The 25,445-nt window shown below is 34.6% G+C and overlaps 1 protein-coding gene and 1 long non-coding RNA gene across 2 annotated transcripts; both read right to left on the reverse strand.

The window, feature by feature from the left end:
• Nucleotides 1-3,358: 3,358 nt before the first annotated feature.
• Nucleotides 3,359-15,396, reverse strand: LOC127711650 (uncharacterized). Its single transcript, XR_007986831.1, has 3 exons — nt 15,357-15,396; nt 11,704-11,982; nt 3,359-5,629 (listed from the first exon to the last, which is right to left on the reverse strand). It is a non-coding gene; the product is annotated as an uncharacterized LOC127711650 (long non-coding RNA).
• A 984-nt stretch (nt 15,397-16,380) lies between these two features.
• On the reverse strand, nt 16,381-25,358 carry LOC127711648 (uncharacterized). Its single transcript, XM_052217769.1, has 3 exons — nt 25,012-25,358; nt 17,817-17,966; nt 16,381-16,732 (listed from the first exon to the last, which is right to left on the reverse strand). Exons 1-3 carry the CDS (start codon nt 25,347-25,349, stop codon nt 16,561-16,563), a joined length of 660 nt encoding a protein of 219 aa, XP_052073729.1. The 5' UTR covers nt 25,350-25,358; the 3' UTR covers nt 16,381-16,560.
• Between the last annotated feature and the right edge of the window lie 87 nt (nt 25,359-25,445).

Genomic DNA, 25,445 nt, shown 5'->3' on the forward strand with positions numbered 1-25,445 from the left:
ATGCATACCCTCAAGAGCACGTTTGTTTACGTTCAGAGATTCTTTCATCACGGTTTTCCCTTTTCACTTGCGCTGTGCGGAGGCCGAAGTTATAACGAAAATCTCGTAGTTAAGGTTACTGCATACGGGAAAATATCGGCGAATTCGCCGTTTCAGAATGTAATGCATTCTGGTTAATATAATCAAATGCGTACACCAAAACGTTGTGATTGGTTAAAAACGTTCTAAACAATGAAAATTCAACCAATAACGTAACGTTATTTTCATTTTGGTATACGAACAATGAGATTACCCAAAGTCCTTTGGATTCTGAATAGGCGAGTCAGTCTATAATTCAATATCGATACATTTATTAAGATTTTGATAATGTGAGGATTTTCTTTTAAAAAAGTTTACGTTCACTTCTTTTAGAGTAAAACTTAGCCATTCAAGTATATAAAACATTTTCAACTTTTTTTTTAATTTGAAGTTTCATATCACTTGAATGCGTTTTATTATTTAATTGTTTCTTAATCACAATGTTTTTAATACTTTAATCTCAAAGCAAAGTTAGAGATACAAATCATGTATACATATTAAAAATGATAAATAATGTATTGGTTTGGGGAATTTTAATCAATCAATTTTATATTTACTAGAAAGAAAATAAGATTTTCATTTTTGAAATTAAAATAAAATCTGACATTTAAATAACGTTCAATTCATAAGGTAAAATGAGAATGGAAATCATCAAATGGGGAATATGTCAAAGAGACAACAACCCGACCAAAGAGCAGACAACAGCCGAAGGTGTTCATATAAACTGAAAAGAAAAATCGAAAAAAAATATTTTTCGGTCTCCATTTCTCATCTGACACATTTGTACAGGTAAGTTGCGAAATATTAAAAAAAAAACTTACACCTTCATACCTTTACTTAAATGCTATTTTCTATTAGCTCTCACTAAGTCCAGCAACAGAAAATCATCACTTTTAATAACAAAATTATCACTTTCAAGAACTTGCTTGATTGAATATATCAATTATGACAGTTGTGAAATTTCCCTTGATCTTGAATATAATTAATTGTTTAACAATCATTTAATCTCTTTTATCTACATTATCCTTTGGTGTTTAAGTGTGCTCAATACTTAGCGGTAAATTTAACCCAATTAAAGAAACCACTTCATTTCACTAATTGAATAAACACAAGCTTGAAGTCCTATACATACAGCCCCTAAAATTATCACTTCAGTACTCTTCGCCATGTCTAACTTCTACACACACAACAAAGACCCGTCAGCAGTCATTGACTATTTTAGATAACACAAATTACTTGCAGATACCTGAAATTGTCATTCATGTCAGATGCCAATGGAAATCACCACTAGAACAACTAGCAGCTTTCCAGATGGATGGGGATGGAGATGTTCAAATAGCAGATGTTCCAAAAGTCGCATCTTTAGAACAATTCGTGCAGGGTCATTCTCTAAAAGGTCACGTATTTAATTAGATAAATGATTGTACATAACCTACATGTGGAGCAAAAGGAACAAAAGTGTCAATATCAGCAAAAAGTTTCGATACATCGAAAAAGTCTACCATCCAAATGTTTCATTATCTCAGAGAAGTCTGTTCAACAAAATGAATCCAGACACCAGCACTACTAGGTGTACCAGGAGTGGATGAACAAAGAGATGAAAATTCAACCACAAGGCTAAACACAACCGTGGAAGGGGAACTAAAAAGGAAGGTGAACTCTGGGTATTTGGACCTGAGTATACTTCGTTTAAGCCTGCAATAACTTACAGGGAGCTGGTGCCAAAGAGAAATAAAGACACTTTTGCAAATAATTCAACGTATAGTGCAACCAGGTTCAATCATTTATTCTGACCAGTGGAGATCCTACAACAAAATTCAAGATAAACTCAACCTAGAGCATGCTGAAGTAAACCACTTGCTGAACTTTGTTGATCAAGAAACTGGTGTCTATACCCAGACCAGAGAGTCTTACTGGGCCAAAGCCAAGTACAAACTAAAAGAAATGAAAGGTGTGTCTTCAGATGCTTTGCCATCATACTTAGATGAGAGAATGTGGGTAGAAAAGTGGGCTAGAACTGGAGAAGATGCTTTCATGAACATCATTCTACGCATTGCTGTGCAATATAAGGTTTAAAATAGACAGCATTGAACTTTGTTGATGATTTGTTATTCTCATTCATTATTAATGCTTGCTTTTCTGAAAAATTAAATAATGTAAATTCAGAAATTATAGCATGCATTTACTATTGTATTTTTTGGAGAAAGAACAAAAATGCGAGCTTGATTATTGCGATTTTAGGAACAAGAGTGCACACACTGAAATGTCTCGCCTGCTTTATTGATCATTGATTTTATGTTGATAGTCCTTAATATAATGCTTTACTATAAGTATCACATAAACTTAACATGATCCAAGAAAATGATGTCAAGGTCAGAAAAACCAAACTGGAAATTTATGTACACCTTACAATAATTCCATACACAAAATATAGTTGAGCTATTGCATCTAGTTTCTAAGAAACAAACTTAACCAGGAAAATTTAACATTGACCAATGAACCATGAAAATGAAGTCAAGGTCAGATGAACCATGCCAGACAGACATGTACACCTTACAATCAATCTATGCATTAAATATAGTTGACCTTCTGCTAAAAGTATCTCAGAAACAAACTTAACCATGAAAATTTAACATTGACCAATGATCCATGAAAATGAGGCAAACGTAAGATGATACCTGCCAGAAAGACATTTACACCTTACAATCATTCCATACACAAAATATAGTTGACCTATTGCTTATAGTATCTGATATATGGACTTGACCATGAAAACATAACCTTGCTCACTGATCCATGGAGCATGAGGACTTTGCAAGATACGAACATTCTAAATATAGTTATCCTATTACTCATAATAAGAGAGAAATTAACAATACAAAAAATCTTAACTTTTTTTTTCAAGTAGTCACTGAACCATGAAAATGAGGTCAAGGACAAGGGAAATATTACAGACGGACACTTCATAACATAAGGCATCTATATACAAAGTATGAAACATCCAGGTCTTCTACCTTCTAAAATATAGAGCTGTTCAGTAGTTAGTTAACGCCACCGCTGGACCACTATCCCTATGTCTAGCTTTATGAGACAGAAGTCACAGGCTCTACCAAAATTTCATACAGTGAACGTATTTTGCGATACTAAAGGAGTCGCATTATTCGCATTTATAAAAACCTAGCAATAATTTCTGAATTTACAACATAATAAAATAACATATCTTTTTAAAATGTAACTATATAAAATGATTAAATGATTGATAAACAAAAAAATAACTATCTGAAACTTTAAACTTTAATTTCTTAAGGGTTATGTGAATGTTAACAGTAATAACAATTGTAGCATATATATATACAAAGCAATAAAGAATGGATTGACATGGTTACATATGCAATGGTATAAATTGCATGTTTTATGGAATTTGAAGGCACATCAAAGGTATAGCGGACAGAACAATTTTACAAAATTTGGCAAGTTTGACAAGTAACCATTAGTCATTAGAATATAAAAGTTCCCAATACTTTATAGTTTTAGGCTTTTTATACACTTTACAGGGCAAAAGCCTTTTTCTTTCATTTGAGAAAAAAATAATTTAAACAGATAGCAAATTCCATCACTAGAATCACATAAAATGCACAATTCTCAGATTTGATCATCATGATTGGCACCCACAAACTGACCTTGTTATATTGGCAATTTATGATCTATAAACATAAAATTACAATATGCCTTTAGAATATCATATGGTAGATCAACAATATAACTTTAAAAATAATGGACTGTTTTAAAAACTCTATAGTTAAAACACTTACCTGAATCAAAACAGTTATAAATCTGTAACCCATGTTTGCTAATTGATTACAGAGACATTGTTTGACTAGAATTGATAAAATTACATTCTTTGGTACACTTTGTGACAGCCGCTACCTTTCAACTAGAATTACTTTCATTAAGTGATCACAGATACCCCTGCTAGCAGAAAACTCTTTAACGGTGATGCCAAACCAAAAATTCAAATTGAAAGATACTCGTTTTTTTGTGTTTTACATCCACTTGTTCAAATTTAAATTATTTCGAAAAAAAAGTAAATAAAAATTTAAAGTTTACTGAGGGAAAAAAGTAAATCAAAATTTATAGTTAATTAAGAGAAATAACTCTTTCAACAGTAAATGTCAAAACTGAATGAGACTTGTATTTATTGATTCACGTTATTGTGTTTATAGTTCAAAAGATTTGGTAGAGTGATACTTCAACTATCTTCTAGAAATTATTCTTCTAAAAGGGTAAGTAAGGGGCATAACTATTGATCACTTAATTTGAATAATATTCTGTTCGAATTTCAAAGATTTGGTCAAGGGTGAAACAAACAAAAATACAAAATATCCAGAGAACTTAGACCATAACTAATGAACAATAAATGTCAAAACCATGTAAATCAAACTTTTACCTTAATTTTATTGTCCATGAAATATTGTACTTAATTCCAAATGATTTGGTCAAGCAAAACTGTCTTTATCACTTGGAAATCAAATTAAACCTGACTTTGAAGATACTAAGTAAGTGGCATAATTAAGGTATTGGACAGTCAATGTAACAAGAGTGCACACACTGAAATGTGATTTATCTTGATTGAATTTATGTTGAAAGTCTGTAATATATAGGTTTTCCTACAAGTATCACATACACTAATCATCATCAAAGATCCATAAAAATGAGATCAAGATTAGATGAACCATGCCCAGATATAAATGAAACCTGCCAGTGGGACACCCAAATCTTACAATCAATCCATACACAAATTAAAGTGGTCCTATTGCTTACAGTAATTGTGAAATAGACCAAATCACAATAACCGAACATTGTCCAATGAATCATGAAAATGAGGTCAATTTCAAATGAATCCTACTAGACACACATGTACACCTAACAATCCATCCATACATTAAATATAACTGACCTTTGCTTTATGTATCTGAATAACCCTCAAAAACTTCATATTGACCAATGAACCACGAAAAATTGATTCAGTTCATATAAACCTTGCCAGACAGACATATACACCTTACAATCATTACATACACCAAAAACTTTGCTGAAGCGGGCACTTTTATTTTCTATGTTCAGTGGACCGTGAAATTGGGATCACAACTCTTATTGTTTGTCTGTCTGTCTTGAAGTGGGACAGACCAATGAACAGACACACAGACCGCAAAACAAAATGCCCTAAGTAGGGCATAAAAATGAGTAGATTAATAAACAGATAAAATATAATAAAATAAATCAACAAGAATTAAATTTACTGCAATATACACAGTTCTTTCACATGACACAATGCATGATTTCCGGTCATACCGGCAAGGCTTTGAACACTTTAATATTAAAAGTTGTTAAGTCTCATAAAGTTTTCTATTAAAATAGATCTCGATTCTTCTGACAAAATATCTAATGGCTTAGAATAGTAAATAACAGCTCTGTCATCATTTTGGAGTAGATGGTTATTTTTCAGTTTGTCCAGATGAGTCCTTGACATAACAAGCAGTGTGAAAATTACCTGAAATTATAGATTAAATAATACATAAAAATAACACTTTGAAACGATCTTTCCTTCTCTTCCACTATGGAGGACACAATTCAATTGATTAATTTTATATATCAACCTGCTGTAAAACTTATTGATAAAACATTGTCATAAAAATTATATTACCATGATTAGTGGTTCCACAATTTTTGATAATATTTAAAGGGGCACTAGCTACTAGATATTTTTTGTTAATGAAAGTGAAATAGTGAAATAATAATTTGCCTTTAGCGGCCAGTATGGTTCAATTTTGTCAAAATAAGCTAAGAAACATTGATGATGAATTATTCACTTGCAAGTTTAGTTTAAACATATTTATTTATAGTGGATTGCATTTTGGGAAACAAGTTATTGCAACTTATATTAATTCCTTTCCACTTTGCAGTTGCGAGTGCTGCCTTGTAGAGGCAGTAGCCTGTTCTTTTTCGAAATCTACAAAGGTGTCTTTTACGTGCAAGAGATATGTCTCTCTCTTAACAAGGGTCAGCCATTTATAGTCCCCTTACGACAGACTATCATTGTTTCTCAAGACCATACTCGCAAATGGTGTCGAGGGAAAGCCGAAAAATTCAGTTCCTGAAATTTTCTCCCCGGAACAGGGATCAAACCAGGAACCTTTGTGTTAGTAGTCCGATGTGCTAACCACTACACCATTGCTCTCCTAAGTGAATAATTCAACCTCATTGAATCCTTATTCTTTATTCAGGTAAAAACAATGGTTAACATATATTTTTAATCTATAATTTAAATTAAACAGACTTAGAAAAATCCAATTCCACGAGTTCACTATCTATTAATATCTATATTTATGTTTATATCGCTTATATGACCATCATAGGACTTCGGAGGTCAACTCGATTGTTAATTAGATGGCATCTAGACTCAAATACACACAAAACGAAGCTACATATTATTGAGCCCATGCCCTGTAAATTGTTTATTTTAGACTTTTTATAATTTGGATAAATGTTTTACATTGTTATAAATCAAATATGAGAATTTTAGTCAAATTGGAAAACATGAATTTGACAATAAGTGCCCCTTTAAAACTTTTAAAAGAGATATTGATTCTTTGGACACCATTGAATAATTCATCCTGTACAGAGACCTGTAAATTAACAAGAATGTTTCCATAGTACATGGATGCCCCACTCGCACTATCATTTTCTAAGTTCAGTGGACCGTGAAATTGGGGTCAAAAACTCTTAATTTGGCATTAAAATTAGAAAGATCATATCATATCATAAGGAACATGTCTAATAAGTTTCAAGTTGATTGGACTTCAACATCAAAAACTACCTAGACCAAAAATTTAACCTGAAGCAGGACAGACAGTGGAACAGAGACACAGACCGAAAAAACAAAATGCCCCTAGGTGGGGAATAAAAATCCTCAAAAGATTAGAAATGTCCTAGAAGTGAACAAAAAGTTACAAAAAAAACATTTTAGATAGATTTCAGTGAAAAATAAATGAGGAGTGTGTTCATGGGACACAGATGATGCCCCTCTTGCATATAATTTTATAAAGGGACATAACTGTAAAAGTGAAGCTACCCGAATTTGTACTTGATCTGAGTATTGTGGTAAGAAGCATTTTTTTATACTTTCATAACATTTAGTCGAGGCAAACTTCAGTTAGAGAACAAAACGAAAAAATTCATCTATTGTTCCATTTGTAAAGGGGCATAGGTCTAGAACAGTAAAAGTAAAGCCACCAAAATTCGAACTCGATCTGTGTTTTGTGGTAAGTAACTAGCATTGTGCATAAGTTTCATAACAATCTGTTGAGGCAAACTGAAGTTAGTGAATGGAAACGAAAAAATCAGCAATTTTTCCTTTTGTAAAGGGGCACCAAAATTCAAATTTGATCGGTGTTTTAAGATAATAAGCATTAAGTATAGGTTTCATAACATTTGGTTGTGGCAAACTAAAGAAGGGAAACGAAATGTTTAGCAAACTTTCCATTTGTATTACCTTTGTATGATAAATCATGTGTATTATTGTATATTTACCTCATGTTACACATATATGGGTCTGAGTGTTGCTTTACAATAAAATCTTGAAATCTTGAAATCAAAATTCTCACTTGATTAGTGTTTTCAGGTAAAAAGCATTGTGTATAAGTGTCATAACATTTGATTGAGGCATACTAAAGTAAGAGAAAGAAAACCAATTTTGAGATGTAAGTATGAAAGGACATACAGATGGACAAGGGTAAATCGTTATGCCCCTTCTGCTAAGGCAGGGGCATAAAAACTACAGTTACAGAGGTAGAATTAAATCAGGTGATCATCAATGAAGAAATTTTTTCACTTTCTAAATAAAGTAACAAACTTATTACGACCAAAGTCAGAATGTTTTGGTGTACTCTCTCGATTAACAAATATCAGCCCCAGCGGTAAATGCTTTCACCTCTATTTTAAAGAAATAAATCCTTTACTTGTAAATAAAAAAAATTGTTGTTTCATCAACTTGGTAAAAATGGAAAATTGCTGATGATGAAAGTGACAATTGTGACCATAACCAGTGATTTTCCTGCCTTTATTTTAGGTCCGAATATCGGCCCTGTTTCCAATAAAAAAATACCTTAAAAAAAATTCAATTGAACCCGTAAAATTCCCAATTCAATCAAGTTGTAGCGGAAAGGTAATTGATAATTTTATTGTTCGTATGATTTGGTTCAAAATATAGGTTGTTGTACTGTTCCCGATGTAATCCTGTTGAATATAGACAGGTAACTATCATATTACAACCGTAAACCAGTTTTTACAATGAGTAAGCTTAGTCATGTTAGTTCAGCATTTGGATCATGTCTGGTGGTTAACGGTAAGAATTTGGAATGATATGAAGTGATGATGCTGTATTATTATTTGAATAACTTTGTAAATACATGTCAAGATGAAAAACTAAAAGGTTTTCATTATTTTCTCTCACGTAATTTTTTTTTCGAGTAGCAATGTCGTACTAAGCAAAGATTTGCCGGTTTTGTTTAATTATTTTGCTGTGAATTGAGCATGCCCAAACAGACAACATGTCCTCTCATTATTCAAAATATTATCTTCGCAAATTAAAAAAAAGGCAACGATGCAACTGATTGTAAAAAACTTGTTTAGCTTTAAAAAATCAAAAATTAGTACTGAAGATACTACAGGGACTGATATATTTTGAACAAAAATGTTTCTACTTTTACAGATGTAGAACAGGATGAAGCGGTGGTTTATCAGATAAAGGCACTTAACAGTCAGGGGACTTAGTAGCAAATTAGGTCTAATGAAACTCCGGTAATTTTAAATCGTGTGTGGTCGTTTGCGGTATTTTCTTGGAAAAAACTATTTTCCATCACCAAACAAAAGCTGAAACTGCTTGTAAATGGTTCTAAAACACTTCACGCTGGTTAAAATAAGTCTAAATCACACAAAAAACAATTTAGAAACTTGTGTATGTTTAAACCGGAAGTTTGAAAAGCATGTGTAAAAGATGAAAAAACCCGGTGAGAGTCGAAATCCGTACATAATAGATATCACTATAATACGACTTTGAAAGTAAAACAGTTCCCTCCTTATGTAAAACAGTGTTTAATATATCTATCACATTAATGTTTGAAAGGTCTTAAGCTAATACAAAACATATTTGTCAATAGGAAACACCAAAACTGAATGAATAATAACCGATTACGTTTTGTAGTTTACACATCGTATGCTGGTTTACAGTTGTCTTTTTTTACTTTTTTTGTACGATTTCATTCAAACAGATACCAGTTTATATTGAGCAATGCATTGAAAAGAAACGAGAATTTTGTAATGAAGCATTTAATTTTTAAATTTATCAGTATTAATTTGATATTGATTAAAAATAACTTATTTATATGGATTGAGTAAAATTATTGGTTTTAAAAATGATAAGAGCGCCGTCTACAATGTCAATAACAAACAAGGCGGAACATAAACAAACCACACATCGCGAAATTGAAATTTTCTCTCTTAATTCTTGCTTATTGTACTCTATAGTCCGCACCCCTGCTGTCAGGGTCAATTTTGGAGAATAAAACCGCGGACTATAGAAGCCTTTTAACGGTAGCTGTAAATTCTATTTTAGTTGAAAAAATGCTATAATAAAGGCTTAACATAATGAACTGATACTTTCTTAACATATTTTTCCCTGTAAAATTCAAGGTTTCATCTTACAGATTATGTAATAAAATTCTACTGTTCGCGATCAAAATTTCACTGTTTGAATGTCTTGAAATTAGTGGGGGTTATGAAAATAATGATACTTAAAGAAGTGATTTTTTGGAAGGAAATTGAGGTATGATACTTAAACAAGTGATTTTAGTACAAGGTCATCACCTGACTTGACCGATCATCCTATCAATACAGATGTTGGTTCTGATAATTTTAGCAACATAATTAGTCCCTGGATCATTAGTATTGTATATTTAACGCTATAATAAAATTAAATCACTTAGTCTAGTGATTATTTGTACTACTTAAATAGGTGATTATTAAAGAAAGACAACTCTTACTTCCAACTTTTGTGGACATAATGTTACTTAAGCTTGAATCAGTGATTTAGAAAATCACTCATTTAAGTAAGTCCCCTGACTGCTTAAGCAGACACCTCAAACCCAAGTACTAACACTTAACAAATTGTTTCTACCCAAACACCTAATATAAGTCACTTGAAATGAACTCTGCTCATGTACAAAGAGAGACTGACTGTCAATCCCACTGTGAGCGCGACCATAATCAGTGAAAGTTGGCGACTCTAGCTCAGAACTAAGCACTGAAACATTATACCATACCATATAAGTGTCTGTGAGAGAAATCTTACTGACAAGAAAGCTTGCAATAAATCTCATGGTTGTATGACTGAGTTGATATGTTCAAATTAGAACATGAAAGAAAATTGGAATTTTAAAATAATAAATAGCATGTACAAATTGTGACTTGGATGGAGAGTTGTCTCATTGGCACTCATACCACATCTTCATATATCTACATCCATAAAATATGCTGAACACAATGATTTATTTTTTCCCAATTCATACATTATACGACACATTTTTCCCAAATGCCTAGGGCCCAGGCCCCATTTGATAAAGGGTAGGAAAATCACTGATAAGGGCAACTAAATATCCTTTTGAACTGTCCTGTAAAGAGGAGTGACTTCGTTCCCCTAGTGGCCCAATAGCATGATCCAAGATTACAATTAATAATCTTTTTATAACATTGAAAAAATTAAGACTAATCTGTGAATAAGCTTTTCCCTTCAATGTAAAAATTTCAAATGACACTGACCAGAATGTATTAATTTCTTTCATGACTATTACATAGCTAAGTCCATTACATCAAGGACAGAAGGCTGTATCATATGGCATAAAGTTGAAAACTGTAAAGCTAGCATCGTTTATTTGATTGATTGATTGTTGGTTTGTCTTTAATGCCACTTTTAGCACTATTGGCTATATAATGGCAGAAAGTCTTTATTGGTGGAGGAAGCCTGAGTACCTGGAGAGAGCCATCAGATCAGAGACGAACAAACCTACTTTTTGAACTAACCTCATTGTTGACAGGCTATAGATTGTTGTAGATGAACTACTTGGACCACTGTACATGTGTTACTGAGGTCCAAGCACATTTATTAGAAATAATATAAAAATAAGAAGATGTGGTATGATTGCTAATGAGACAACTCTCCACACGAGACCAAATCACACAGAAATTATCAACTATAGGTCACCTAACAGCCTTCAACAATGAGTGAAACTCATACCACATATATATAGTCAGCTATGAAAGAACCCAAAATGACAATTGTTAAATAAGACAACTAATGGCCTGATTTATGTACAAAATAATGAATGAAAAAAAAAATATGATATAAGGCAACAAACAACAACCACTGAATTACAGGCTCCTGACTTGGTATAGGCACATACAGAATGTGGCTGGGTTAATCTAGTTTGTTGGGCCAAACCCTGCCCCTAACCTTAAACAGTGGTGTAACAACACAGCATAATAAAACTATTTTTTGTTAAAAGAGTTTACCTTTGTCTGGTCAATAATCATGCCTGGCATAGTCAATTCAGATTCTGTTGTTGATTCTTGGTATCTTTTCAGATCTAAAAGCAGCTCACCACCATGCTGTCCAAGAACTCTAGTATTAGCAATTCTTTGTATAAGAGGTCGATCAGCTTCTTGTTCACCAACTGTTAGCCATGAACATGAGCCAGATGAACTAGAACTTGAATCATTCAGAAAGTAAACATCAGGTGAAAGTTCTCTTGATCTTTTCCTTACTTTTCTAACTTCTATTGTGTTCTTAATCTAGAAACAAAGACATTTAATTAAATATGCAAAATTCATCATGTAAATTGTTTTACATTTGAAGATAAAAGACCATTTTACCTCTTTCACAATTAGTTGAGTAACATAGCCATGATAGCAGTCCTCGAAATTAGCCCATGACCGACAGGACATGTCCTGTAAAAATATATTCGGTTCTGTCAATTTTTGTTAATTTTGTAATACATTCCTAAAAAAATTTGAAGAATCATCAATTCAGACCTGTAAATGCCAAACCCAATTTCTATGACTGACATAGTAATTAGAGCATTGTATGAAGTTATCAACAATAATCTTTAATATAGTCACTGTGTAGTCACTTTTGTCGACCTCTATCATGTTTATAAATCAAGACAGGCATCCAATGTCATGAGCATTTATAAGTAGTTCAGTGGTTGTCCTTTTTTCATGTCTGTTTCATATATGTGTTTTGTAAATTGTTTTGTTATAAATTAGGCCGTTAGTTTTCCCAATTGAATTGTTTCATATTTTTCGTGTCGGAGCCTTTTATAGTCGACTATACAGTATTATTTTTTCTCATTGTAGGCAGTACGGTTGCCCACAATTGCTTAAATCCACTTCATTTGAACTTTGGTGGATAGTTGTCTCATTGGCAATCATACCACATCTCCTAATTCTTATATTCCCTACAGTGACTGTCACGGCATACTGTGTTATTTCAATACAAATAAAATGCTCTGCAGGGCGCAGCTCTGAATTTGGATTGTGATTAAATATTTGACACAGCATAGGTTTCTGACACAGAATGAATGTGGTCTAAGAACTTAAAAAATTTAAATTTACCTATTATGGTCCAATATCCAAAATCTAAATACTGTAAAAGCAGAAATTTTCGTGGAGGATTTAATTTCGTTTATTTCGTGGAAAGAATATATCCACGAAATTAAAACCCCCACGAAAGTTTAACCTACACATAATATCCCTTCCATTTACTGGAAACCACGATATTAAATCCCCATGAAATCTTATATAGAGACAAAACCACGAAATTTTAACCCCACGAAAATTAATGTTTCTACAGTACATGGTTAGATTTGGCATATCAAAGAACCCCAAGAATTCAATTTTTGATGAAATCAAACAAAGTATAATTTTAGACCCTTTTGACCTCAATGTGGACCAATTTGATAAGGGGGCCCAAAAATCAAAAATCTAAATACACAGTTAGATTGGGCATATCAAAGAACCCCAATAATTCAATTTTTGATGAAATCAAACAAAGTTTAATTTTGGACCCTTTAGACCTCAATGTGGACCAATTTGATAATGGGGCCCAAAAATCAAAAATCTAAATACATGGTTAGATTCAGCATATCAAAGAACCCCTATATTCAATTTTTGTTGAAATCAAACAAAGTTTAATTTTGGACCCCGATTTGGACCTACTTGAAAACTGGGTCCATAATCAAAAATCTAAATACATGTTTAGATTCAGCATATCAAAGAACCCCAAGAATTCAATTTTTGTTAAAATCAAACTAAGTTTAATTTTGGACCCTTTGGACCTTAATGTAGACCAATTTGAAAACGGGACCGAAAATTAAAAATCTAAATACACAGTTAGATTCGGCATATCAAAGAAACCAAAGAATTTAATTTTTGATGAAATCAAACTTAGTTTAATTTTGGACCCTTTGGACCTTAATGTAGACCAATTTGAAAATGGGACCCAAAATTAAAAATCTAAATACACAGTTAGATTTGGCATATCAAATAACCCCAATAATTCAATTTTTGATGAAATCAAACAAAGTTTAATTTTGGACCCTTTGGACCTCAATGTGGACCAGTTTAAAAACGGGGCCAAAAATCCAAAAAATTAATACATGGTTAGATTCAGCATATTAAAGACCCCCAAGAATTCAAGAATAAAACCCTGTTGAAATTGGTCAAGAAATAAGCAATTTATACAAAGTATTAGAAAAGTATTGTTGTTGGCCCCTTTTTGGCCCCTAATTCCATAATTAGGCCATAACCCCCAAAATCATTCCCAACCTTCCTTTTTTGGTATGGAACCTTGTGGTACAATTTCAGAAAGATCTATACACTTACACACAAGTTATTGTCTGGAAACTAGAAAAATGCTTATTTGGACCCCTTTTTAGGCCCTTAATTCCTAAACTGTTGGGACCATTACCCCCAAAATCAATCCCAACCTTCCTCTTGTGGTTTCAAACCTTGTGTTTAAATTTCATAGAGATCCATTCACTTAAACTAAAGTTATTGTCCGGAAACTAAGTGTCTTCGGACGACAACAAATTTTTTTGCGGTTGTATAAAAAATCATAGCAGGTCCTTGAAATATCTTGTTTACATAACTTTTGTAAATGTTTTCATTTGCACATCACGGTGACGGTCACCATAGAAATGTGTGAATGGCAAAGGTAATAGCATGTTTTTATGTTGAAAAGATTTGTTAAGATCTTCACCTTTATGCGATTTTAAATTCAATTTAGTATTATTTTGAGATGAATAAACATACAAATACCAACTCTAGTAAAATAGACTATTTTAAATAACATACTGTTTTTATTTAAGAAATAATTCCATCATGTTATGCTCTATGCTCATTTTAACTTGGGTAGGCATTATATTTGTCGATATTTGACACTGACCAGTTTTTATTGGTTGAAACGTACAAAAATACCTTAGATGTTTGGCTGTTCCCATTTCCTCCCCGTGCAGTATGTACATTACATTACATTTTTATACTTAATAAGTTTAAAAACTATAAGGAGTGTAAATTTATGTTGTTTGATAAACAATATATAATAAAAGTTTATGCAATGCAAGCAGCTTTAATGTATATATTTTATTTGGATAAAAATGAAAAAAACGAGAATGAAAACAGTAATTTTGTGCCAATGTTACAAACATACTTTGTGCTAATTAGAACAAGGCTTTGTATACATAGCATAATAAGGACGTCATATTAGAATCAACTGTAACATCACTTAACATATTTATGCTAGCATTACACAAATCAGTATACAAACATGAAAAGACTAATAATATAGTCCATACACCTAATGCAAGGCCTCAGTGTGACTTTGAGATCACGAACAGCAAAAAAAAAGCGCTGTTCGTTTGCTTTGTATGTGTTTTTGCTGTGCATGTGCTGATTTTGTGTCATGGAAGGATACCCCATATTCTTTGTTTTTCTTAGGATAAATTCAGTGTGCTGTATTGGTAAAAAGTAGAAAGTGCAACACTACTGGCATGAGCTGCTATAAGGATCCCATATTTGTGCTAAAATTCTTGTACTGTTGCAGGGTTGTTTCCTGTCATGCAAAAGTGTTTTATGCAGAACTTGATGTATAAGATTTTATACCATACCTCGTGATTTCTACTGTGGCTATGTCTGCTGTTTCTTGATTTAATTGTTTTAAAAGCAATGGTTCAGAGAATGTATTTTTCTATAGGGATATTCAATTTTTCTTAATTCTTCACATGATTTTACCATAATTATTGTATAAAAATGTAAGGACTCTTTCTTGATTTTTTATTATTTTTTGAAGAAAAAAAAGTTTCAATACAAAAGTTATTAAGATTAAATTAATAAATAGATAAATAAATAATTGTAAATCTAGGCAGCTGAATCTGTTTCAGGATGTTTGCTACTCTGTTTCAAAATAACAAGCTTTTTTAAAGACTGTTATAAATTGATAGTATATAAATAAAGGAAGTGAAAAAGCAGAAAAAAATGTAGGGTCCGTGTGCTTGTTTTAGAGATATAAGCCATTGAAATTTTGGCGGGAAATAATTCTCTCTAGATTTTTCTCACATTTAACATTGGCACCCTTTTTCTTTCAAAAATTATGGAAAAATAACAAGGATTTTATAGGATTTTCAAATATGGCTTTTAGTAATAAAATTATAAAAAGAAAAGTAGGGGTTAGCGGGGAAATTTTTTTAATGACACTACATTGATAAAACCAAAGGATTCCGAATAGCTGGCAAAAATTCAAAAACAAGAGGAGCGAACATCCTTAAGCACTTTCTAATTCATTTTAAAATGTTTAACTGTCATACAGCTTTCTAAAATATATATCAGTAAATCAGATGTGTGTTTATCAAATTTCAAATCTGAATAATGGTTACACTTCAATGTCACATTTCTTACAGTTTAATTCAAAGAACAATTATAATTCAAATAATATCTTTTCTCAATGGCAAATTTAACATGTATACATGAGCAAATGATGAGTAAAACTGTAAATGAAGAAATATTTTTTTGAAGTTATCATCATTGCAAAATGTGCAAGTGAAAATTGCAAAAAGATAGGATTTCCATGTATAAAAACTGTTATTTCAAATTTTGATATCATTATTTGTCAATTTTGTACATGTTGTATGGAGTGTTTGTAGAAATCGCAGTAATTAACCTCACATTTTTGTAAATTTTTCAACAATTGCAAAAATAAATCCATACTATAATTTCTGAATTTACACAATAGTAAATATGTACCTGTATGGTAGTTCTACTGCTGTATTGTAAAATGAGAAATTATGGTAAACTCCTGATGCTTAAAAAAAGGCATCATAACTCAGATGAAAACAAATAAAAATTCAAGCAAACCTCTAACACAGTCACCATGCTATCTGTCTTCCTTTGTTCAAGTCCACATTTAAAAAATCTTATGTCTGGCTCAGATATTACAGTATAGTTTGCTAGATTGTGCCAAGTTGTTTCTTGTCCTTTTCCACACTTTCTGCAGTGAAAAAAATATAGAATTATGCAGGGTGCAGCAGGTACAACTGCAAGATGTTTACATTAAGGTGGTACCCAACACCTTGACTAATATTAATTTTGCTCGTTTACTTTTCATAAAATTTTGACAAAATGTTTACTTTGACCCTTTGACAAAAATATAAAAATTTCAAAAAATTTCAACCAACCACTTTATCAGAAAAATTTCCTTGGTTATATAGTAGTTTGACAAACACTAATTTTGATCATTGAGAAGCTTAATATTTCCTTAACAAAACAACGTGATTAAAACGTTTAGCTGATTTTTATAGAGTTATCTCCCTGTAGTGTTAGGTACCACCTTAAACATGGAAATAGTACTGTATTTGTACTTTTTTTACATTCATTTAACTTAACTTCATCTCCTTCTAGGTAACTAGGTATTGTGTGCAACTTATTAGGGGTATTCTTCATATACAATTGTATAAAGCCATAAATAACATCTTTTTTTACATTTAAAGATGATAAAGGATCCAATTGAACATGGTTTGAAATCTTTATGTATCAATGTTTCCTGAGTAAAGAACAGTGCTATGTGCATGTTTTCGCAATAGCAATAACTATTCCAATCAGAACAATTACCTGTTAGAGGTACAGTAAATTGAGTTTGAATTTGTCTAAACATTTTGATGGTTTTGACATATATGCATGTACATGTATATTGATAGGGTTAAACTTCTGCTCTTTCAATAAGTTTTCTATTAAATTTGTACCTGGTAAATAAAAAAGTTGCAAGCTGAGAAAAGATTATGATGAGTGCACGAGATAAATCAATGCATACACTAACAAACAAGACAGAAATTTAAACAAACAAACATGTTATGTTAGACCACTACCAAGACAACTTTTTGATTTACCATTTCTTTTTTAACTTACAGTTTTCACGCTTAAAGCCAAAAATTGCAAAACAGTCAAAATTCCTCATCAAAAGCCAAAGACCTACCAGTATATAAAATAAGAAGTTATTTGACAGTTTCAGTAGTAATGACCAATTATAGGTAGATCTTGACATTCTGAACATTTCATATACTGTACCATTAACTTACACTGCTTCCAAACAGCATAACTCAGCAAAGGCTGCAACAAACTGAGTAAATAGTTCCTCATATGGCTTAAAACTCCTGAAGGCATGCTGAACATCTTCTAAAAGACGATCAAGAGCCATTATAAATCTTCTTACTTTAAAGGTTACAAGCCTACAATAAAAGAAGAAAAAAATGTTCACTTTGTACTGTAAAAAAAACCCCATTCAGTTAAGGTATAAATGTAACAGTTTACAACACATTCTCAATTTAGTTAAAATATATATTAGACCGTTGGTTTTCCCGTTTATATGGTTTTACACTAGTCATTTTTTGGGGCCCATTATAGCTTGCTGTTCGGTGTGAGCCAAGGCTCTGGGTTGAAGACTGTAATTTGTCCTATAATGGTTTACTTTTACAAATTGTGACTTGGGTGGAGAGTTGTCCCATTGGCACTCATACCACATCTTCTTACATCTATAAAGAACTGTAAGAATTGCCGCGTCTGCTTACCTTAGATTAAGTGCATAACCGCACCGATGCTCTTGGATGGCTCTTTGCTGGCTGTTAGCGTCTGCTTTAAGTATCCATTATTCCAAAGAGGGGGATTCTGGGTACTTCCGGTAGATCGTCTAAAGATGGTGTGACTAAATACCTACCGGGGTACTACACTCCCCCCAATTTTATCAATTAAGACCCCCCATATAACAAGGGGTCCCCTTGGGTATGAATACACTAGATGTTTCCCTAGGCCCTTCCATAATAAAACAATGTAACAGGATACATAACAATAGGAAACATTAAAAAAGTACTTACATTTATGTACACCCCTATCAGTTCATTTGTGTAGCCAGATCCATTACATTGGCCTGGAGGGGCTAAACCTGTCCGAGGTCCCCAAGCTAAGAGTAGCCAGGGATGATCTGTCAGGCTTCATCCACATTCCTCCTAATGTGAATGGTAAAAATGGCCAAACAAGAAACAGCTTACCTTTTCCATCTTATGAGGTTATATATCTCCCCCACATCATCCCCTTTTAAAAATTAGATCCCTATTCCCCTTTGAAGAGGATCAACCTGCACTGCTGGCATGTCCCCTGCTTGGTTGATCCCCTAGTTCCCCTCCCTACAACTGGAAGTCATACTCAAACTGGACGGGCTGGGTTGGAAGTATCCCCTCAATGCCCTCCTTTTGAATGACTCCTTTTCCTTCCCTTTGTGGATTGTCTAAAATCCCACACACACCATTGTTTTCTAACAGTGGATGCACTGTGAGCAACTGCTGATTGTGTTCTAAGAAAGCAATGCCTGGGTCCCATTGCTGTGACTGTTCTCCATTCATCTGAGCTTCTTCTGCCTCGGCCTGCTCCACTCTTTCTACCCAGTTTCCAACCTCCCTCAACATCTCTGCTGTCCCTTCGGGCATCAAACCAAGGGCACCCTCCCCAATTTTCATCTTTGAACACTCATCTTCTTTCAAAGCTTCAAACGTGCTAAAAGGGGCCTCCCATGCAAGACCAGACATTGTTGAGACCAAGAGGTTCGGGGCACCCCTCTCTCTGACAAAGGATTGGGTCCTTGATGTTGTACTACCCCTGCCTTGAACACAGTTGTACCCCCTGGCCCTTCTTGACCATGAACTGGGCTCAGAGAACGGTTTCCTAATTTTTGAGACTCACGTTCACATGACTGTATAGTTTCGGGTAACTCTACAGGTAGTTGATTTAAAGGAGACTCCGGTTTGGAACATGACATTACGGGGCTGGTGTTATTTATTGGGTCCCCCTCTTCAGTCCCCGGAATTTGTTTTTCAATATGTAACTCCCCTAATGGTATCTTTGAACTCATATCCATCCCCTCTGGCATGTGACCTGCTGTTTGAAATGGATTGAGAATGAAGGACTCACCAACAGAAACTTCCTCTTGTAATAGCCTTTGACCCTTGACCTGTGCCCCAGTGCTGACTTATCTCTTCCAGAAGGGTGTCTGTATGGGGTTGAATGATGTCCTCAGAACAACCTTGATTGACTGCATTGACCCTGGAAGTAAGGGGGCTATCAAACATGAGGCCCTGTACTGGTTTTTTCTTTGAGTTAATCTTCTGTTTAAAGGATAGCCCTCTTGGGAGGTCCAATTGGTCCCCCTGGGTAGCACTTATTTGACTTATTGTACCTGTCCTAATCCTATTTGCATAGGTGGGGTGCTGGTTTATTTTGAGGTCCTCAATACTTCTGTGTATGGGGGCCAGACTCAGACCTCTGGAGTCGACCCGTTGAGTTTAACGGACCCTTAGTGTCCTCAAAAGTAAGTTTCTTGCCCCCTGGTTTAGAACTTGCTTGCAAGAAATTAGGGCATTCCGTTTTAAAATGGCCTACCTCACAGCAGTGGGAACAGCCTCCCCCTGGGGACCTTTGGGAAGGACTCCCAGATGCTTTGTGGGCATTGTTTCTGGCAGGAAAGGTTAACCTCTGAATCTCTGACAATAAATTCCCCAGACTTCCCTGTACCTCCCCTTTCAAAGTGCTAAACTGGGTTTGCAACTCCCTTACTTCCCTCGGGATGGAAAGCCCAGTGACTTCCGACTTGGTAGTGGAACAGACCAGGTAATTATTAAGCCCCTTTCCTCGGGTGTCCGGGCTGACACTTTTTACCTCCTTCCTGGAAGACCGGCCATAGATAGCTTGGTGATTATGCTGATGCCACCGTATTTTATCCACCGCGTGCTCAATGCTTTGGGGCTTAACATTGGAGGCCAACATTCCCGCCTCCTTGTCTGTGGCCCCCTGACATAACCTCATGACTGCCTGTTGATACATATGGTCCTCGGGCAGGTGGCGAAATGCTTTGGTGGCAATGGACAAGACTCTGTCGGCCCAGTCCTCCAGGGTTTCGTCCCTACCTTGCTGGGCAACGTTAAACTGAACCTGGGCTGTTTCAGGCAACTCATAAAACCCAAAACGTTTGGCCAATTTATGAACCAGGTCTTCATAGGTCAGGTCATGCCTTCTTTCTACCAGTAAGGCATAAAACTCGCTTGGTTTTCCGTCCAAGGACCAACACAACTGGTCCTTGCACTGACTGGGGGACCACCCGCTTACCTGAGCCAGTCGGGAAAATTTGGCATAAAAGGCCTGCCAATTTGTTTTTCCATCATACCTGAGGGTTCTTTGTAGGATTGGAGGTCTACCCCCTGGGGGACCCCTATGTGGGTCTTTGACTCTCTGGGTGTATGCCCCCACAACTCCCTCCTGCCGCCCAAAAGCATCTCATTGTGAGCTTGAGTGTTTTCCTGTTCTCAGTCTTGTTGCCCCTTGATACCAGTTGCTACTGACATGCCTTGATGCTGGGATTTCACTTTCCCCATTGAAGTCCCGAAACCTTGGTGTCTCCTTTTCGGTATACCTGTTGGCTAGGCCCCCCGTTTCCTTGTAGGTATCCCCAGGGTTACTGTCCCAAGGTGTTTCGCCCTCGTACCTATAATCTCTGGGTTGACTATACAGGGGACTTTGCCTATCCCCCTGTCTATTTTCTTCAGTGGGGTTAGCCCCCTGTCCTGATATCCCCCACTTTCTTCCCCGAAACTTTGGTGAATTTCCCCACATTCCTGAAAGTCCTGGCTCCTCCCGAAAGGGGGGAAAGATGACCGAACTAACATCTCCTCCCTTGGTGTTATTTGCACTGGGGTCCTTAGCTCCGGACTAGACATAGCCTCTCCAACATAACCAATTGCTTCCCCAGGGGTAACATATCCTGGTTCCCCGGGACCCATACCCCTAGTCTGTATTAAGCTCTTCATTCGCTGCACTTTTTCTCTGGGCCCCCTTTCCTCTTTTGCCCTAGGATCTCCCCTTCCACAAATCCCCCAATTATCAGACAAATGACTAAAATCCATGACCTCCTGGGCGGCTGGTGTCAACCTTAAATACTGTATCTGACTCAGGTCCTCAATGTCAAGGACCCCTAGATCATCCCTTAATTCGCATATTTTGCCTGCAATTTTAGGGCCCACCCCAGGAATGGATAACAACTCCTCAAAGGTGGCCAAATTAATGTTCACCCTTGCCATGTGAATGTTGTTCGATTTCAAATGTTTTCGAGTGTGATGTTGTGCAAGTAATTTTCAAGGATGCCAGATTTTTACATTGGTGCCTTGGAACTGTTCAATTTTACCTACCAGGTGTTGACAGTATATAATACAGGGAAACTTTTCGATTGCAATTTCCCCTAGAGAACCCCTCATACAATGTGAGATCCCCGAACACAGCAGGGGCAATATTGCTAATAATATCGGCTGCTAAATTCCAAACCCAGGAATTTATCAATCAATCACATGGGGTTCACACCTTTCCCTACAAGGGTCCCGCGAACGGCTAAGTGTGATACCTCGATATAATAACTACTTCGTGACTGAAACACAGTCACAAAGTACAAACCCAACCCTTTTGTCCCCACAAAACTCGTTAATTGCTACCTCAGAACAACTGAGAGTAGCAAACACTGGAAATTAGTGACCTGTCAGGGTTCACCAATGTCAAAATGTCGACTGCTGTTCTGGCCCCTTCCCTTATTAATTTGGTAAAAACGACCTCCCCGCTTAAAAATTCGACCAAAGGCTGCTTGCAGACCCCAATGTAAGAATTGCTGCGTCTGCTTACCTTAGGTTAAGTGCATAACCGCACCGATGCTCTTGGATGGCTCTTTGCTGGCTGTTAGCGTCTGCTTTAAGTATCCATTATTCCAAAGAGGGGGATTCTGGGTACTTCCGGTAGATCCTCTAAAGATGGTGTGACTAAATACCTACCGGGGTACTACAGAACACAAATTTCTGCAAATCTTTGAACATGTAGAAAAGGAAGGATAATATTCATTAGAGAAACAGATTCCACCACTATAACTCATGTATTACTATATTTCTTCACTCTCAACAGTTAAATTTTAATTATTTGAAAAGATCGACAAGCCTCACGCTTTAAAATTTAAATTTTTTACCGTCTCAAGTGGAGAAATCTTGTACCAGACTTGTGCAATATTACATGTATTTATTAATCTATTATGTTTAAGTCACCAATATGTGCTAAAATTAAAATTTGAAGTGTCATTATGCCATAACAAGTGTTATTATGATAATGACTGTGTCATACCAAGGAATTATATGTTTAAAAGGAATGGAAACGCGGCCGACTTCAAAGAAAATTGTATGATGCATCTCTGACTTGGGTGGTGTGTTAATTACATCCCGTCGCTCTAACTGGCTCATTACTTATCTGGCAGTAGTTATCGAACTTGGTCATTTAATCATGAAATGAAACAAGAAATTGTCTATTTAGATATACAATTCCTTAAATGAAATAAACAAAAAATACAACCTTAAACAAAGTTACTTCTGAAAAACATTTTTTTCTTGTACCTCCTCTTGATATTTCACGATGGTATGCAACAATTAAGATCAATTAATAGTTGAAATCTGACATTATACGAGTTTTTAAAAAGATTTAAGGTAATGCAAAAAGTTAAAAAATAACTTTTCAATTTTGGATTATGACTGGTATAGAATAGTATAAAGGAAGAAGTACGTGAACAGATGTAGTATTTTGTCTAGATAAAAGAACTTAGATAATAGGTGTTATAATAAACACCGGTATGGGATATCAAATTTGCAGGTATAATCTAGCATGTATCATTGAACAGCTAATTTTTGTCGTATATATATTTAAGCAGGAACAGTGTATACATTTTTGTACTAACTATAGGCTGTCCCTGATTTAAGGTGTCAAAAAGAAATCACGCCGAGCTCACCTGTTAATAAATGCTAAATTATGCCGTGGTGCAATAATTTTTTTAATTAGAAACAGTTAAAACTTTCCGACATTCGCATATTATTTATTTTAACACCGAAGGAATATTTTGCGACCTCTAGACTACTGCTCTTCTAGCAAAAAAAGGAAGGAACTGTTTTGCTTTTAAGCTTGTGGTAATTTGCTGCAAAGCTTAATAATGGCAAACTACAATACCAAACAACGATTAAGTATAAAAATAGTATTTGACAAAAGATAAATTTATTAAAATCGTGTATAAAACGGCACAATCAATCTCAATCGGAAGTCTCATATACATTTCTTGCCTGTAATTTCCGACTTCGTCGGTGTGGAACTTGACTGAACAAAATGGCGTCGATGTGAACTATGAACATGGGATTTTGAAAAATCATAGCAAATTCGTTTTTATCACCATTTTCATAAAACCAACACTATGTGATAGAAAAAAGATTAAGCTTTTAAGTTGTATGTCAATGTCACATCTATTTCAAGTAGTTATTTAACCCTTACCAAAATACGAAGTGTCGATGTATTTATTGACGCACTACTTCAAATTTTCAACATGTTTCGAAATAAAATCATTTACATTGTACCAATTACATTTAGCGTTCGTAATTTAGACCAATCTGTAGGAAAATATTCCTTCTTTAAAATGATATCTCATTTTCTCACTTTGTTCTTTCTACTTTCCAATATTTAAAAGAAATCGTAGTACACTCCCAGATTGATAGACATATTTTGACAGAATAATGAAATTCAAAACTGAAATTTCGAAAAATCGTAGAAAATTCAGAAATTTTACTAGAAACTTAAAAAATGGGCTAAATGATAGAATAAGGTTTCAGCTTCATAATGATATCAACTGTTTTGTTTTGCACTTCGTAGTTGTCGAGCTTTTAGAAAAAAATCAAAACACAGTATTTTTTGTTTTGTAATCCGGATAAAACTCGCTCAAATTTCAAGACCAAGGTCTATTTTAATGAGAATTTACATAATACAATATTACAAACGTATGTTTGATGAGGCATTAAAATGATACCTAAGGCCTTGCATTTTTCATGGATTAAAAGTTTATTCTTGATTTTGTGTTTCTCTCTCCTTTATATCTTCTGAAGCAAGATGACCTTGTGAATTAAAAGACCGATCTATATGACAGGAAATGGACATCCGTCATGATTCTTTATGATTCTTTATATTATTCATCATACTTCCGACTGAGACAGACATGGATTATAGCTTTGCGGGTGCTCTGCGGGTATCCCGATTGATCTCGAACAGCGTTTCCATTCCTTTTAAATATACAATTCCTTGGTCATACGGTCTTTCGATGTATCACCGATTATGGGTTAAAACTATTATGGGAAATGGACAGTAAGGACTGAATGAGGACAGAAGCGTAATTACTTTTCTGGTTGTTTTTCCAATTCAACATAGAGTTCCGAGATTGAAGATTTGATCAATGAACCATGCAATTGTAATTTTTCAACGGATGCCTCGAATTTGAGGAAATGGTTGGCTTCCTGGATATATTCTTTTTGACATCTTTTCAATTCGACGAGCGCTGGTATTTTTGATAACACATCAAATGGCTCATCTAAGAAATCCTGTGCATAATAAATATGTAGAAGACTCAAATCCGATCTTTTCCAATCCGACACCCATCCGGGCAATGCAACATGTAGTGATTCGGGAGATTTTTCTAATGCTTTTCGTTTAGCGGGTCTTTTGATTTCATCGTCCATAGCAAGGGAACATAAATATAGGGGAGAGAGACTCTATGTATGTTTGTATGAACTTTGCGTGTATATCCCTCCGATCAAAGAGCACACCATACTTAT

Source organism: Mytilus californianus, unplaced genomic scaffold, assembly GCF_021869535.1.
Source record: "Mytilus californianus isolate M0D057914Y unplaced genomic scaffold, xbMytCali1.0.p SCAF_8, whole genome shotgun sequence".
Classification (NCBI taxonomy): Eukaryota; Metazoa; Mollusca; class Bivalvia; order Mytilida; family Mytilidae; genus Mytilus; species Mytilus californianus.